Genomic DNA, 16,881 nt, shown 5'->3' with positions numbered 1-16,881 from the left:
AGTTCCTCCCCGGCCCGCCACGCCACGCCCTCTGCGCAGCCGGGCCCTTTCCTTCCGGATAGGCTCCCGAGGACGGAGCGAGAAGCGCCGGTGGCCGGGGCCCCGCCCACGGTGCGCGTCACCGCGCCACAGCGCGCAGCCGCGGCGGAGTCGCTTTACGGCCAGAGAAGAGGGTTGGGTCCTAGCCTTGAGGTAGGAGGCCGAGCTGAGGGGCGGGGAAAGAGGCCTTTTGGGGCAGGTCGTAAGTGACGGCGCAGGTGGCGCGACAGCAGCTGGAGGGCGGAGGAGGCGGGTTTGTGTTTCCCGGGCCGAACCGGGTTGTGGGGGGTGCGGGGCCTGACCCGGGGCCGTAACTAAAGCCCCGCGGTGACAGCATGGGTGAAAAGGAGTGGGGTGGGGGAGTCCTTGGGCTGCCTTGGCCGGCGGGTGGGTCTGAGGGGCTGGTGGGCTGGAGTCTTGGGTCCAGGCCGGGGATCTGACGGTGGTTGGTGTTCCCCGAACCCGCAGCGGGGCCGGTCCTGTCCTCGCCATGAGGCCGCAGCAGGCGCCGGTGTTCGGGAAAGTATTCATTCAGCGAGACTACAGCAGTGGCACACGCTGCCAGTTCCAGACCAAGTTCCCCGCGGAGCTGGAGAACCGGGTACGCATCCTAGCACCCCGCACCTGCGCTGGGGCGAGAGGAGACCACCCATGGAAGGGAGGGGGGACGGACTGAATCCCGGGCCGCGGAGTGTCTCGCGGCTCTGGGTAGGGGCAGTCGAGGAAGGGGCGTTGGCCGCAGGTGTACAAAGAGGGCCCCTAAGCAAGACCTGGTGTTTGAAGGAGAAATAAGGCCAAGCCTCCGGGTGTGATGACCTTAGAGAACTTCCGCTGTCCAGTGCCTGGGGTCTGTACCCAGTCGTCTTCCCCTGCGGTCAGCCACCCCCACTCCGAGTTACTGACAGCAGTGAGGAGGAACTAATTCCTGAGGCTCCAGGCCGCCGAACTCATCGTGTTGTGAGCTATGTATTCCTCCTACCTCACCACGCAAGAGGAATCATCATTCTCGTGACTGGCGTTTGTAGCCACTGTGCTGGACGCGCTCTTGGGCGGAAGGGATTTATTAAATGTGCCAGACGGTGCAGACAGGCCTTCTTGGAACCTGAAAAACGTGGAGCGTTAGATGGGCCTGGACAGGGAAACGCTGAGAACAAGGCCTTTAACTTTGTCACTCCCAGTCAGGATCCCTGGGAGCCGCCCCTGCTGTGTTGGCTTGTGTATCAAAATTGTCAGGACATAGGTCCTTGGGCAACCCTGCATACACAAATGGAAGAATGGGATGTTTCCCCTTCTTCATACTTAGACAAAAAAAAAAGTCATTGATCTTATGTTGAAGGTACAACGAAATGAGCCGTTTGAATGGGGTGTTTTCTTGTGCCCACATCTGTTCACCCAGCCAAAGCGAAACTCTTTGGACTTGAGCCGTGTTACCTTACAACTGTTTACTGTTTAGAAGTCCATTTCTGCCCAGATGAGAGCAAGTTTTGTGGCTTTCTTCTTTGACAAGGAAGGTGAGGGACTGAGAAGTGATTAGGCATGCTGTGGGTGTGGGGTTAAGAAATGCTGGTCATGGAATAATGGGTGCGTAGGTGAGTCTGTACTAGAAAAATGTGTAGCCGTCGTTTAAACCACCTGTAGCAAGGTAGGTTCTACCTGACTGCCAAGGTTGGAAAATCAACAGGGATCAATTACAGGGTCCTTCAGGTTGATTTATAACCTTGGGCAGGTTAGTGGCCCAAGTAGGTTTCTTTAAATGCAAATTAAAGATCAAACATGTCTCATAAAGATAGTTTGTAGATTAGCTTGCTTGTGAAATGCCATATGAATGCTGCAGTTTGTTGTCACGATGTTATGAGTTAACTCCGCCTGACACTAGTTGGACATTTCCACAGTGATGTGAAGAGTTAGAAATTGAGCCAGTTGCCTACGGTCTAAAGCTATGGAATGTTGTTTCTAAAATAATTTAACATCACACTCAGCATGTTTTACATGTTAGGACTTAGGTGAAATAGGTCAAATGTTTTTAACCCTGTTTTGGAAATTCTGGCTTGCTGTATTTATGTTCTTTCAAATCAGAATGTAAACTGTTTTTCGCCACACTTATTTGGGTGTTACAAGATTTTTTTGTCAAACTTGGAGCTCATTTGAGATGTATATATACATACATATATCTGCATAATCAAGCATTAGTCTTCCACTGTGTGTGGTAAAGGCTTCATTTTATAGTTGGAGTACAGAGTCACAATATAGTCACAGTATTCCACTGTTTCTTACAGGAAATTGATGTTTCTAAATTCTGGAGTCCATTTACTTCTTTGACTTCGCGGAGCCCAGAATTGCTTGTGATTCTGAGTACTGTATAGAATGTTATATGGTGCCGTTCAATAGTGCCTTTGATTTTTTTTTTCTTTTTAAATGTTTGGGTTAGAACACTAGCTTATACTTTAAAGTACTTGGGAAAGCTTTGATTTTTTTTTCTGTGTTGAGATTAAATTTAAATTACAGGTTTAAATTTTCCTTGCTTGTTTGATGGAAAATTGAAAGGTTTCTCTCTTTGTTTCTCAACTAACCCTAGAAATTGTACTGATTGCTGTGCCACCGAGGCTGATTTTCCTTGTGTGAGGGCATCACTCTTGGCAACTTAATAGAGGAAGGAACTAATGCACAAGTGTTTTGTATTACTTTAAAGCATTAAACATACACACATTTGCGCCCTTTAATTTGAGGGTGAGGACAAATTCTCTCTGTTAACAAGTTTACTTTCTCCATTGCCTGTTCAAATGTAATACTTTGATGCCTAAGTGCTTTGTTGCCAGGACAGTTCTTTAAAGCGAGCTTTATTCTCACTTTACCCAAAATACAGACATTTCTCTTCTACCCTTGGTCTGGGTAGAAGAGAAATGAGCAAACTATAATGGAGGCATGTTTTCCCCCTATATACCTTTAAAACTGTCTCTACACCTGGTCGGTAAAAATTACCTTTGACTTCTGATTACTTTAAGCTTCCGTTCCATGCGTAGATACCACGTAGTTCAAGAAACAAAAATTCTGGGAAAATGAGCCTGAAGTCCTGATTTCATTGTGCCTTTCGATGTTTATTGATCCAAATTTGTATTTGGCTCCACCTTCACGTATCTCCAGACTTCGATACAGCTCCTCTGTCAGTGTCCAAGTCCTTGGGAGAGAGCACTGGCGGCTGTTCGTGGCGCCTGCAGAGAGTGCAGTGGCAGTGCCCACACTTGTTTGGCTGGGCCCTTGCCAGTTACCTTGTGCCTTTACTGCCGCCTACCATGCTTTTTACTTTTTTCCTCTTTTTAAAAATAACCTTCTGAAGAAATGCTTGACTGGTTTTTACCTTTATTTCGTTTTTCTTAACCCTTTTTTAAAAAGTCCTTCACCTGAATTTGTTTGTTTGTTTGTTTGTTTGTTTGTTTTCATGATCTGTGACTTACCTCTGCCTGCAAAAGCATTGCAGTCCTGGGATAACTTTGAAGAATTAATGTTGCTGGTATGATCAGTGAGTCTGGTCTAAAAGAAGTGTTTCTGGGTTGGATCTCATGGTTTTGAACCATACTGTATCCAAAAAAATGTAAATAATTCAAAGAACTTTATCAGATCATAGCATTGTAGGTAAAGCAGAAGTGAGTGTTTGAAATTATTCAGATTTTTGCAGATTTACTGATAGACAAACTGAAGGCATTAACAGGCTAATTAGGTGGAGAGAAAAGTTTACCTTTAGTATTTGTTCACTGAGCTGTTGCCTTAAGTCTCTTTTCAGGGAATGAGAATTCTAACATAGGTTCCGCAGATGGCCATTCTTGACAAACCACATCTTCCAGTGGTGGCTCAGGGAAGGAAAGCTGCCCTGGCTCCTGGCACCATTGTCACCCATCCAGCCCTTGTCAGAGACACTAATAGTCTGGGAGGTTAAAAGTAGCTCCTTTTGAAAAACACTTTAAAATTTACACTAAACTCTGTCGAGCCATTGACTGATTGTATGCCCAGAGTTTATCACACAAAGGACAGAACTATGATTACTACTGCTTCTAACCTAAACAGTTTTAATAGCATAAGGGTAATGATCATAAATTGTTTTATACTTTAAAAAATTATGTTCTTAGGAATATTTTTTCTCAAACTGTATATTGAGGTCCTTTGACCTTCTTTCTGGATCTGTTTCTATAAAAAGACTTCATAAAAGAGAATTCATATATGAATAATACGAGTTTTAATATAAGGGAGATAGAGATAGTAAGACGGATTAATTGTGCTTTGTTACCAAGAATGATAGTATTGGATGAAAAACCCTACCAACAGACCTTGAAAGTCCTAGGGTAAAGTACTGAGATTTAAAATCTACAAAGTACTGTTAGAAGAAAATAAAGTGATATTGGCAGAAGAAAGTAAAAGCAGATGATTAGAGTGAAAAATGAACAATAGTAGTGTTAATGTAAATGTAAGATAATGGTGTCACTGGATTAAAAGAGGTAATGGTAATGACTTATTGGGAAGAGTAGTGTGGTAGTTTGAGATTTTTGAGTTCATGGTGAACTTTCAGTACCAAATAGTTATTTTAAAACTGATGGGAGCCCTGACCAGTGTGGCTCAGTTGGTGGGGGCATTGTCCCATAACTGAATGGTCACGAGTTTGATTCCTGGTCAGGGCACATGCTCATGTTGTGGGTTCAGTCCCCAAGCACATACGAAATGGCAGCCAGTTGATGTTTCTCTCATTGATGTTTCTCACTCTCTCTCCCTACCACTCTATCTAAAGCAGTGGGGGGGGGAAATGTCTTTGGGTGAGGAATGAATGAATGAATGAATAATGGATGGGATATTAAGTAAACAGAATATACAGAAGATGATTTTCATGATTTCCTTTAATACTGTCCTAATTTATACCCTTGTTACCTCTCTCCTAGACTGCTGAAGTAGTCTCCTGATAAGTCATTTCTTTGTTTTCCTTTTCCAGCCTTTCTGCTGCCATTTTCATAGAACTTGTACCCATTGATCCTTCTGCTTAAAAAGTCATTACTTCCCTTTTTTGCCTTGTGAATGCCTGTGTTTAGTTACTCAGTTTAACACTACCTGCTCTTTCCAGATAAAGGGAAGGTCTCCTGTCTCCCCGCCGCCACCACACCATACTTTTATACTTACATACGCCTCCGTCATATTACTCTGTCAATTTATTGCATTTTTATGTTTACAAACTTGTTCTGCTCATGTAACTGAGACTGTCCTGTAAGGTCTGTCACAATATGTAATGGTAAGTGCTCAGTAAATATGAATATAGAATTGAAGATTGAAGAATTGTATAATTTAATTTACGTGAAATTCAGTATAGAGAATTTTTAAAAACCACATTGAGACTTAAAGATATCCAGTGTTCATGGTAGGGATAAAATTAAACACTAAGCAGCTTCAGTAACTTAGGTCCACATTTAATCATCTAAAAATTGTTTGCCAATTATTGGATAAGAATTTTGATAAAACAGCAAAATAAATTAGTGATAGCAAGCATTTGTGAGTAGCCGATCTTTTTTTCCAAAACTTACTTTTAAATTCTTTCCTGTACAGATTGATAGGCAGCAGTTTGAAGAAACAGTTCGAACTCTAAATAACCTTTATGCAGAAGCAGAGAAGCTTGGGGGCCAGTCATATCTTGAAGGCTGTTTGGCTTGTTTAACGGCATACACTATCTTCCTGTGCATGGAGACTCATTACGAGAAGGTAAGGCTACCTTTGTTTACGTAAAACCTCTTCAAATCATGAATAAGGTGCATTTATCACATGTTTATTAGATGACAGTTACCAAACTGACATTTATAATAATAATTTGAATTTTGTTATTGCTGCCATGTTCAGAACACATGAAAAAGAGTCCTGCATCTTTCAGAAATAGATCAAAATTGATATGTCAACTTGGAGTTAATGTATCAGTGTTCAGATTGGCTCACACTTCAGAAGAATGTAAAAAAAATCTATGTTCTCATTCTACCCAACTCTCTGAGAATCTTTTTACTTTATTTCCCTAAATTTCTATCTTAAGTTCTGTCCCTTCACCTGAGTTCTTTCCAACTGCCTGCTAGACCCAGAGTTACTGGCTTCTCAACTTAGATTCCAAAAGTCAAACCTCACCCCTCTCTTACTTTGTTTAATATCACCTGTCTTTTCAGTACCGTCGTTAGGTGAGGGGATAAAGAAGAAAGAAAAATTTATTAGTTGTCAGGGACTGAAATATATTCCACTTTCCCATTCGTCAACTTTTCATGATTTCCTCTCATACTGTCCTAATTTACGCCCTTATTTCCTCTCTCCAAGACTGCTGAAATAGTGTCCTGACAAGCCATTTCTTTGACTGTTTTCCCTTTCCAGCCTTTCTGCTGCTGTCTTCATAAAGACACAGCTTTATTTCCCTAACACTCCTGAGTCAGAGACTTTCCCTGTCTTTCCATCTATTGCCACTGCTTAAAGTTCAGGTTCCTTCTCAAGCTAACGTCCAGATTACCTTTTCAGGTCGAGCCCCCACCCTGTCCTCACTTTATCTTTCAGCCAAATTCAGTTACTCCCTGGTCACCACACATGGCCTCCAAGGTTTTTCTCCACCTACAATGCCATTCTTCCCATGTTCAAATCTCACCAGCCCCTTATGCCCCACTTTCATCTAGCTTTTCCTTATTCTTCTAATTACAGTCTTTTCTTTCCTTGGTATCCCTACATTTTATTTGTATTTATTTTCTGGCAGTTACCTCTACTTTCAGAATGTAATTTTCTTATTTGCCCATCAAGTGTGTATTTATTTTTCTTGAGGTCAAGGATAGCACCTTAACTACTTTGTATCCCTCTTCATGCCTAATACCAAGCCTTGGGTATATCAGGCACTCACTGAATGTGTGTTAAATGAATTAATTTAAGTTAATCACAGTAAGCCCCTAATATGTCATAAAATTCTATGTTTAGAAAATGAAATGCTGTACTGATATCTATATTATACCCCATGTAACAGAAATGTCCCTGTGATTGTCTTATACTCCACGTAGTAGAGAGCAGATACAGTTGCAGCTGAAATATTTTGAGCTAGTGTTACAAAGGTATATTTAATAATAAAATACAGAGAAGCAGTTAGCTTTCATTCCTGTTTAACATTCAAGATCCGAAGCTATAAAGGATCAGTGCCGGCTTTCAGTCTGTTCTGTCGTAGCAGCTTCCCTTTATTAATACATTTACTCGGTGAAGGGGGCGTGATTCGTTCATTTGATAAATATTTGTTGAAAGCCTACTATGTGCTAACCAGTATGCTGGAGATATAACTGAATAGGGCAAACGTGGTTGCTGACCTTGTGGAACTTACAATTTAGTGGTAGCAACTGGTACTAAGGAAACAAAACCAACAAAATTATAAATTGTGATCATTACTTTAAAGAAAACAAACTCTTCCTGTTATAGAAAATGATAGGAGAGACCTAATTTAAATTGTGTGGTCAGAAAAAGGCTCTGAGGAGTTGAATTTAAGCTGCTACGTGAAGGATAAAAAGCCTGGAGCCATTCAGGCAGAGAGACAGGGACTCTGTGCAAAGGCCGGGAGAGCTTCCTGAGCCCTGGGAACTGACAGAGGCCAGTGTTGAAGGAGAGGAGTGGGGGAAGCAGTGTCTAGAGATGAATCTGGAGAGGTAAGGAGGAGCTGCTTATGCAGGAGTCTACGTAGGCCATGCAAGGGAGTTTAGCTTTTATTTTCAGTGCAAGGGGAAGATGCTCAAAGGTTTTAAGCAAGAAGAATATAATCAGATTTTCATTGTAAAAGGATCTCTTTGCTCTGTGAAAAAAAATTATAAAAGTAGGGAAACCAATTAGGGGGCTCTATGGAAGTCCAGGGAAGCAATGATAGCTTGGACAAGGAACAGAGTAGTCGAGGGGGAAGGGTGTGAGCAAATTCAAGGGATATGTTGGTGAGAGAACCAAGACTTGATGAAGAGCTGAATGTAGAAGGGGAGGGGAGATTTAAGAATTCATGTAGATAAAAACTTTCCAGGGTGGTCATTTAAAGAAGTATAAGATACTGCCAGTTTAAGTTAGAGACCCATTCTCCAGATGATTTTATTCATACTTAGTGGAATATCATATACTTGAGTTGTCATTTCACTATAGCTTTTAAATTTGTTAATATTTAACTTATTTAACCATGTGCATTTGCTGATACAGATACAGGTAACTCCTTCTGATGTTAATTGTAAAAAGAAATTGGTAATTGGGTGACAGCCAAGTCACTTACTAATTATGGGATCATGGACAAGAGAGATTACTATTACTCTAAGTCAGGGTGCTTTCAACTATAGAATGGGTCTTAGCATTAGTAAATTGCCTCACATGTGGTAGATGCTTAAAAAGAGTGTTTTCTAAGATAGATTTAAGAATTAAGTTAGCATAAATGTGTGTTTTAATCAGCTTTTGTGAAGTGACATCAATGATTTTTTAATTTGAAGTACAAGTAATCTTTTTTTAGCAGCTGGTAGCTTATTTAGCAGCTCTTAATTAAAATTCTTTGGATTATTAATCTTGGAAGGCAGTTTTCAGTATCAGAAATAGTGGAAATTGATCCCAATATATGTTTTAACTTGGTTTCATAGGCAATAGATAAGGTACTACATCATAAGTCTAATCAAGGTCTCTTTGCAGAATAACTTTTACAAAGCCAGTAAAAACCAAATAAACTTAGTCAAGAAACCAAAATGTTAAGACATGGCCACATTTTTTAAATAGGTGATTTTATCTTAGAAACTGGACATGAACAACTAGATCATGAAAAGCCAGTAACTGGAATGCTCATAGTTAAGATATAATGTACTGATACTTTTAAAAGAAAACTTTTTAAATGTGTACTTGTATAACAACAACTACCCTCTCTCTAGTTTGTGCCTTAGGAATTTTTGTGCTGTAATTTCCTACTTATGAAAAAAAAAAGGATTGAGTCATTTAGTCTTTATTGTTTTAAACACTAAAGTTTCTGATTTACAAACAGTAAGCCAAACCTAATAGTGCTTATACTTTGTCATGTGGGTTAAATTTTTTGAAGTTGTAAATAGGCCTTTTAAAACTCACTAGAACAATCACACATTTTTTTTCCTATAATGTGCTTTTTATTGATTTAAAATGAAAATAAAGACTTCAGTGTTATTTCTCTATTGTTGCTGCCCATTATAATTAGGGAACAAATGGGGCTGTAGCGGTCCTCTCGGTAGCTGCCTGCCTTGTTCGTCAGCTGTAAAACACCCCTGCTGCCTGTGTGCCGTCATCTGTGAAAGGAGCACAGTTAGAAGAAACTTAGATATTTTCTGAAAATAGCTGTGATCCTGGTGTTCTCACTTAGCCTCACTGAGGATTTTTCCTCAAGGATCTAGGAGGGTTTTGCCATTTTAATATTCTCGATGAGGATAATAGTCTTTTCTGAGGTTTGATTGTGTTTAGCTTTATAAATATTATACAAGTTGAGGTTTATTGAGGGTTTGAAGATAACAGATTTAAAGTATGAATAACATATCAACATAAGGTTTTTCGGGAGTGAGAATGGTGCTTTGTCCTGTCTGCAATGCAGTTTGAGTTTGCTCATATTAATGCTTTTCTGTTGCTAAAGAGACTTAAGAGTTTAAAAGCACCTTGTTCAGGACCTTCACCAAAATAGCATAAGAGGATTTGGAGTTTATACAAAAAGAAAACTGTTTTCTTTCTAAACTGATACCCAAGTGCACGTGAATATTATTGAAATTTAGATAAAAACCTACACAACAAAGTTGTGCTTGAATCAAGTAAAGGAATGCTATTTCTTTGCTAGTAACCTGTCCAGGGAGAGGGGGAGGACCGCTGTTCTGAAGGAATCCTTTCTTTGAAATCAGCCATGCAGGCATTTTTCTGAGTGTCCTCTTAGTATAAATGGACCTCAGTAAGGGGAGATTGACTCGCCAGTTTTTAATTCTGGCAGGTGAGCTGAGAAGGAAGTGGAGAGAAGATTGAGGGTCCTGAGTTGGGTACCTTAAGGGGCTACTTCCTTCTATTCATTGTTTTAGCATGATTGACAAACTCTGATAGAGGATGTCTTAAGTTTTGTTTTGTTTTGGGGGGGGTTCCCCATAAAGACCAAACACTGCTCAAATTCTTTAAGAGTTAAAAATAGGAGAGTGAAATAGTATACTTAATCTACTACATAAGGTTGCTCTTTTAATACTACCATGCTCTTTTTTTAAACAAAACATTAGATTGTATTATTTCCAAAGATGTAACCTGAATAAACTACTTAAATTATTTTTTCCTGCAATAAGAAAATCTGTTATATAAACCACATACAGTTTTAAATTCTAAACCAGTTTAGATTAAAGCACCTAAATTGTAACACCTTAAAGTATTTGTTTGACCTGGTACATTATAGACCCACTCTTAAATCATTTCTTAATTTCCAACCTTATTTTCATACAGTTCTTTTTTCCCTTTAAGTTATGATCACATTTATCTGTGACTTTATCATATGCCCATAGTGTGAATTTAAGAAAATATATAGTAATTAAAGAACTGGATCAAAGGCTCTTTGAACATTAGAGCCAGGAAAGGGTTCTGATGATTTTGAATCTGAAATAAAACATGTAACTCTTTGATTTTGTATATAGCTAATAAGATTTATTTTTCTTTTAGCTTATCTGTCTCAGAATTGCCTTTATTAAAGCTGGAGATTTGGCAATTTCCAGAAGTTCCTTTGTATCTTATCTGGTTTTTGTCTACATTTGCTTTGACTTTTACAACCTTAATACTAAACTTATAAATTGAGGTTCCTGTCTAGGACAGAGTAGCACTACATGCAGTCATGGAGATGATATAACACACTTGTAGTCCTCAGGAACTTCATGGCAGCTAACGCCCACGTGCTTTACAGAGGAAATAAACTGTTCAGTTTTAAGCTAACTGGACTACCTTTTGTTATAGGCCAACTTTGTATCATTACTTAAAATTGATGAAAATGTACAAAGGAGGGAAGCAGCAGTTCTTAAGTGTTAAAGGGGACAGCCAAGAAGTTCCCTTGGTGTTAGAGGATGTCACATTAACAACACTTAATGGGTAGGGACAGAGAAAAGCACAACTAACCGTTGTGTGTATAGCCTCCACTTACTTCTCTACATCCAGGATTGAGGTGATAGGAGGTAAGAGAAGGGGGGTTGGGTCTCAGGCTCCTGTATGCACTTCTGCTTACACTGCACTGAAGGGATTGGTGACTTAGAGTCCATCATGCTGTGCTAGATGTTGTATGCAACTGGTGTGAGACAGGTAATCAGAACTGCATCCCTCCATGTGAATATCTGTGACTTACTTTGAAAACTAATTGCACTGCCTGAAGATGTTGAAATTCAGCTGATACTTAAAGAGAAATCTGAAGAAATTTGTAAAAAGCTGTGCTGTTTCTTTCTGTCAGGTTCTGAAGAAAATCTCCAAATACATTCAGGAGCAGAATGAGAAGATATATGCTCCCCAAGGCCTCCTCCTGACAGATCCCATTGAGAGAGGACTTCGAGTTGTATCTTTTTAGTCCAGATCATAAAATCTAAATGTCTGTAAATGAAAATTTTGATGGTACTATTTCACATTGGCTAAAGAGAATTTAACTCTTCTTGTATTTGCCCTACGAATTGTCTTTGTGAATTGCATACCTACCATAAGCCTCTTAGCTCCAGCATTTTTCTTAAAGCATGTCTCTCCTTCCTTTGCATTGTGCAGGTCTCTGGATTATTTAGTATTCTGGTTACTGTCTTTCTTGGTGGTTCTAAGGGCATCTTGTAGTAATAATGGGGGTGGTATGAGTAATGCATTTCAGCTGCAGAAACTCTGAACCTAAAGCCCCTTTGAAATGCATAAACTCATAATGTGTGGTGAGACTTGTCATCCAAATGAATTGCAGTTCCTTGGGTTCATCTGACTAGTTGAAATCAGTTGCAGCTGCCAGATGTATAATTTCATTACCTTTGACATACTGTGCATATTTTTAGAGGCAGTAAGCTTTGAAAATCACTAAGTAAATTTGGTAAATGAAATTGCAAAAAAAACTAATATAGCTTGATAACTAGAGTAATGGATAAAATAATTTTTAAAAAAAACCTAGGTCAGATAATCCCAGGCCTTCCTGCTGATGATAATTTCAGCAGTTTTATTATACTCCACCACAATGATTCTTAAACTTTTAGAGGGCATGGACCCTCTCCCAAGGAAAAGTTTGCATATAATTTCAGGGAATTTTGAACCCCTGAGTTTATTACCTCCATGGATTCTCAGTTAAGAAACCCCTAGTTCTACAGAATGCGTTCTTTGTCAAAAAAAAATTTTTTTTTCCCAAAAAATCAGTGTTTGGGGAGGAACTACACATGGAGCACTACAAGCAATTACATTTAAATTTTTTTCAGGAAGATACACTAAGCGTTGTATCTCATTTAAGTAGGAGAAATTTTGTCATAATTTAAAAATAAGCAGAGCAAATTGAAAGAAAAGTTGTGCAGACCATACACATCATCTTGCTATAGTCCCTTTTTATGAAGTGTTATATTCTATAGTGTGTTTTCTTAACAGCCATGCTGTTTAGATTGAAATTACCATTTATGAAGACAGAGGGATGAGCAGTGGAAGATAAACCATAGAATTAAAGGTAAATAAGGAATATGATTTATATCTGGTTTTGTAATTTTGTAGAATGCATGAATTTTCCTCCCTGCATGGTAAATAAATAGTTGTCTAGTGGCATATTTTCTGTATTGGCTTGATATTTAAGACTTGTATTTAACCCAAGTTCTATTTGGCGATACAGAATTTAAGCATGATTTTTTTACCCTCAGTATTGTTTTCAGACTGGTTTTTTTGTTTGTTTGTTTGTTTTGTTTTGTTTTGTTTTTTGAGATTTCCCTGCCTATATAACAAGTGGGTGTAAAAACTAAAGAAACATTTTAGAGTGCAGTGGGGAGACCATGAGTCTTTCATAGCCCCGTAAAAGAAACCTTACCTCTAGTGGGTAGAAATTTAATTCTTTTGTTTAGAATGTTTATGTTCTTATATGGCCGTAAAATGACCTTGAGTGAATGAACGAATTAGATAATACCCGTAGAAATTTATAGGCAAAATCATGTAGCAGTCATAGTATATTAGCATAGTCTTCTAAGTGACAGAAAATTGTACTACAGTGTTTTTGCCAGTTTCACTCATTTACTCTCAACAGATAGTGTTCTGTTGCTTTGCTTTCCAGTTAACTTTGTTTACAGATGCCTATCACTGATTCACAGGCAGCACAGAGATAGAATATACCAAAGCAAACATATTCTTTCCCAAGGCAACAATACTAACGCCCTCTTTGGAGGGTCTCGCCAATGTTCCAGATACTAAACACATGGTGTTTCAAATTCTCACAAGAATTCTGCCAAGTATTTCCCCATTATACAGATGCATACACCAAGGTACAAATAGATTAAATGATGTTTGCAAAGTCACACTATGACCATGAACCTGTTTTTCACACCATACTTCCTGTAAGAACTTGTAGCAGCAAGAATATAGAGAAAGGAAAGAGTTCATCAGATTATTCTAAGTATTTATCCCCTTCTTTTCTTTTTCAATACTTTTTAAAAGTCCATTTTGTCTACTCTTGCGCCATTTACTGAATCCTACAAACCAACCAGCGTTCCAAGGCTACCTTCTTTCAGCACTAGTGAATGTGTCACTTGAATTCTTTGAAAGTCAAAGGACTAAATGGTGGCAGCATCTGCCATATCTTTTATTTCTTTAAAAAGGCTTTGTTTTGGAACACTTAGTGTTACTTGCCCATACACTTTATCATGAACAGTTCCAAGCTGATACTTCTCGAATGAGCAGTCAGGAACCTGATGTGTGGTTTTTGTTATGTGCCATTGGAATAAGTTTGTTTTATCAATTGCAGCTGCGTTGACTTGGCACAACCCATTTGCCATGACTCATTTTGCAACTATTATTGCTAAATATAATGTTTTTCTGAAGTGGTGTGGGGTTTTAAGCAATTACACACCAGAGACTAATCTATCAATATTCAAACAACTGTGAAATTTTGCAATGGGAAAGATTTACATTAGGAACTTCTGGATAGTTTCATGAATGAAGATATTTTTGTTCAGCACAGTTTAGTTTTCAGAACTATGTATTCCTCAGGTCCAGGATCCAGTGTAGGCTGAAGTCTGGGAGGAGGGGGAATAAACTATAAGAATAATTAATTCTTAAGTCTACAAGGTGTGCGCAGATGAAGCATTATATGGGAATTAAATGAATGATTTAACAAAGAGAGGACACAAATCATAGGGATGGCCTTTATTTAAAAGAGATCTTTAAACAAAAGTAATTTGCTCTTTTTAAGTTGAATTTTTAAAGTATCTTTATTATTAAATGTACTAACAGTGTTTTCTCCGTTTGGATTATTTTTTAATGGGACAAATTGTTCTTTCACAATAAATTTATGATAATAAAAATAGCTAAATTTGTTGGCACTTACTATGTACCTGCACTATTGTAATGCTTAATGTTAACCATCACAACAACCCTATGAGATGGATATTGTTATCCCAATTTTTCAGGTGAGGACTCAGGCACAGGGAACTTAAATCAATTGTCCCAGGTTAAAAACTAGTAGGTCCAGGCAGCCTGGCCCCAGATTTGCCACTTAACCCTGTGCTGTACTGCCTCTTAAGACAGGATTGGTCAGAGATGAGAATATACTGGGGCTGGATTTGTAGACTATTGAGCTGTGTACTTAGGCACTTAGTACAGATTCAAGTATTAGCCCATATATTGGGCACTCGTAACAGTTGGTCTGAGAGAAATGTTTTAGGGGTTATCTTAGCATCCTTTTCTAAAATCTTTACTTTTCCCCTCTGGTTATAGATCCTAGCTCCAGCTGGGACCGTCATCTATCCACTGGCCAATCGCAGAGCATCCCCTACCTCTCCAGAGCGTCATTCCTTTGTATCTGCTGCCAGAGCCACGGTGCCATTTACTCCAAGGACTAACTTTCTGAAATTCCACACCTGGGGTGACCTCTAGTCACTCAGCATCCACTTTGTGTCTCCAAATTGTGTAGGACTCTATAACCTTTGTGTTAGTTTCTGAGAAAACACAATGAAGCATTTCACTTTTTTTATTCAAAGCCATTAATGAAATATGTAGTTGGCCAGCCCAACGCAGTTTATTTCTTATCTGCCACCAGTACCAATGGCTCTCTTCATTCCCTGGGCCAGCTTACCAGGTGGCTGTAGATGTCAAAGTCATATCTTAGCCAGTGTTCAGTCTTATTTCCCCAAATTAATAAAGTGCTTTTCTTCAGGATTTTAGTATAGAGTAGGCTGTGTCTGTGGTTTTGTTAATGCATCTCCCAGATTTCAAAGAACTATCAGTTTTGCCATGACTCAAATCTTAAAAGATCTGCTGTTAAGTTTCTGAAACTGATGTTCATTGGAAAAATGTTATTTGTTTTATTATAGAAATTATTTCTAATAAAGCAGTATTTAATACAATTTCCAGTTATTTTTGTTTGGAGAAGTTTGCTATTATTGCATTATCTTGAATGTTAGGACGATGTGGTATGTGTTGCTTGTTCCTTAATAAAAAAAGTAAGCACAATAAAGTGGATGCTAAACCATCAGATACACAAATGCCCCTGCTGTGTCCCTGACAGTGTAATGAGCAGTGTAATAAATATTTTAGTTATAGTTTTGTTATAAATATAACTTATGAGAAAAAATTTGATAGGAATAATACTGTATATTGCTAATTTTTAACTATACCTACTAGCAAACCTTATAATTCATAGACTTTCTGTGTGTGTGTGTGTGTGTGTGTGTGTGTGTACGCACGGTATTCATTGCACAGAAATTTCATGATTGGTTCAAGAACAATAAGTTAAGTGATTTCCAACTAAAATTCTCAACTCTTGTCAAATGCCTCGTTCTTTTGGCTGTATGTTTTTAGTATCGGGCTTCTTATGCTTTTCATTCCTCTTTGAGGTCTGAGAGCACCATATTTGGGAGAGTAACATATATTAGGAGAGAATGAAACAGTAAGAAGTTTTACTTTCAGAGATACTGTAGGTGCTAATATTGGACTTAATCTTTCAGATTTAATTTCTTTTATGGGTCTGTTAGTTATTCAATAAATCCCATAGGTCTGTGTAATATTTTAATTGTATAAAACATCTTTGTTATTTTATAGGCTATAATAATGTGTTTGCCTTTTAAACCCGTTGCAATAATTTTGCTGAAATATTAACACATTAGTAAAACTTTTCTTAAACAGATTGTCTGTGTGTCATGTTTGGTGTGAGTCAGGAACATGGTGAATGATGCGACAATAAATTTGGCAGAGAGACAGTACTAGAGTACTGGGATCACTGGCACAGTATAGCTTTGTACTTTGAAGCCGAAATCTTAACATCCATATAGTTTGTCACACTTTTCAGTTTTTTACATGCTGTATCTCATAAGAGCAGATGTTAGCCAAATAGGTAAAAACCAAGAAATAGTGTCTAATAGTCAAAAGTGCATTCAACTAAAAAAAAATAGGAAATTGGAAAAAATTATCAGAGTTACTTTCTTGGGTAATCTGATCACTCATTTCCTTTTTAAAAAGTGAAATGCATTTGTAGAGATTGACAGTTTGTAAAACATAGTTTTATCTATAATCCAATATTTTGTGAATTTTTTTTTGGTAAAACTTTCCGATTCTCTTTTCCTACCCAAATAAAACAGTAAATAATAAATACTCATGTGTAGCCAAGTTCCTTACATATTCCACTTGGCCCTGGCTCCTGGC

General features: G+C 38.4%; 1 protein-coding gene across 2 annotated transcripts; it reads left to right on the top strand.

The window, feature by feature from the left end:
• The first annotated feature begins 210 nt into the window (after positions 1-210).
• GOLGA7 (golgin A7) lies at positions 211-16,366 on the top strand. Of its 2 annotated transcripts, XM_045821727.1 has the most exons (6): positions 211-292; positions 508-640; positions 5,617-5,769; positions 11,489-11,590; positions 12,647-12,709; positions 14,959-16,366. In XM_045821727.1, exons 2-5 carry the CDS (start codon positions 530-532, stop codon positions 12,692-12,694), a joined length of 414 nt encoding a protein of 137 aa, XP_045677683.1. In that variant the 5' UTR covers positions 211-292; positions 508-529; the 3' UTR covers positions 12,695-12,709; positions 14,959-16,366. The 2 variants fall into 2 exon arrangements, with proteins under 2 accessions (XP_045677683.1, XP_045677684.1); XM_045821728.1 differs by lacking the exon at positions 211-292 and having other exon boundaries at positions 380-640; positions 12,642-12,709.
• The last annotated feature ends 515 nt before the right edge of the window (positions 16,367-16,881 follow it).

Source organism: Phyllostomus hastatus, unplaced genomic scaffold, assembly GCF_019186645.2.
Source record: "Phyllostomus hastatus isolate PE091 unplaced genomic scaffold, TTU_PhHast_1.1 phas_scaffold_46, whole genome shotgun sequence".
Classification (NCBI taxonomy): Eukaryota; Metazoa; Chordata; class Mammalia; order Chiroptera; family Phyllostomidae; genus Phyllostomus; species Phyllostomus hastatus.
The sequence above is the reverse complement of the archived record's forward strand: the minus strand, read 5'-3'. Positions and strand labels throughout refer to the sequence as shown.

Coding starts and splice junctions, on each gene's coding strand:
- GOLGA7 (XM_045821727.1), top strand. CDS start 530: ATGAGGCCGCAGCAGGCGCCGGTGTTCGGGAAAGTATTCATTCAGCGA. Junction 641..5,616: donor CCGCGGAGCTGGAGAACCGG/GTACGCATCCTA, acceptor TTTCCTGTACAG/ATTGATAGGCAGCAGTTTGA. Junction 11,591..12,646: donor TTGAGAGAGGACTTCGAGTT/GTATCTTTTTAG, acceptor CATGCTGTTTAG/ATTGAAATTACCATTTATGA.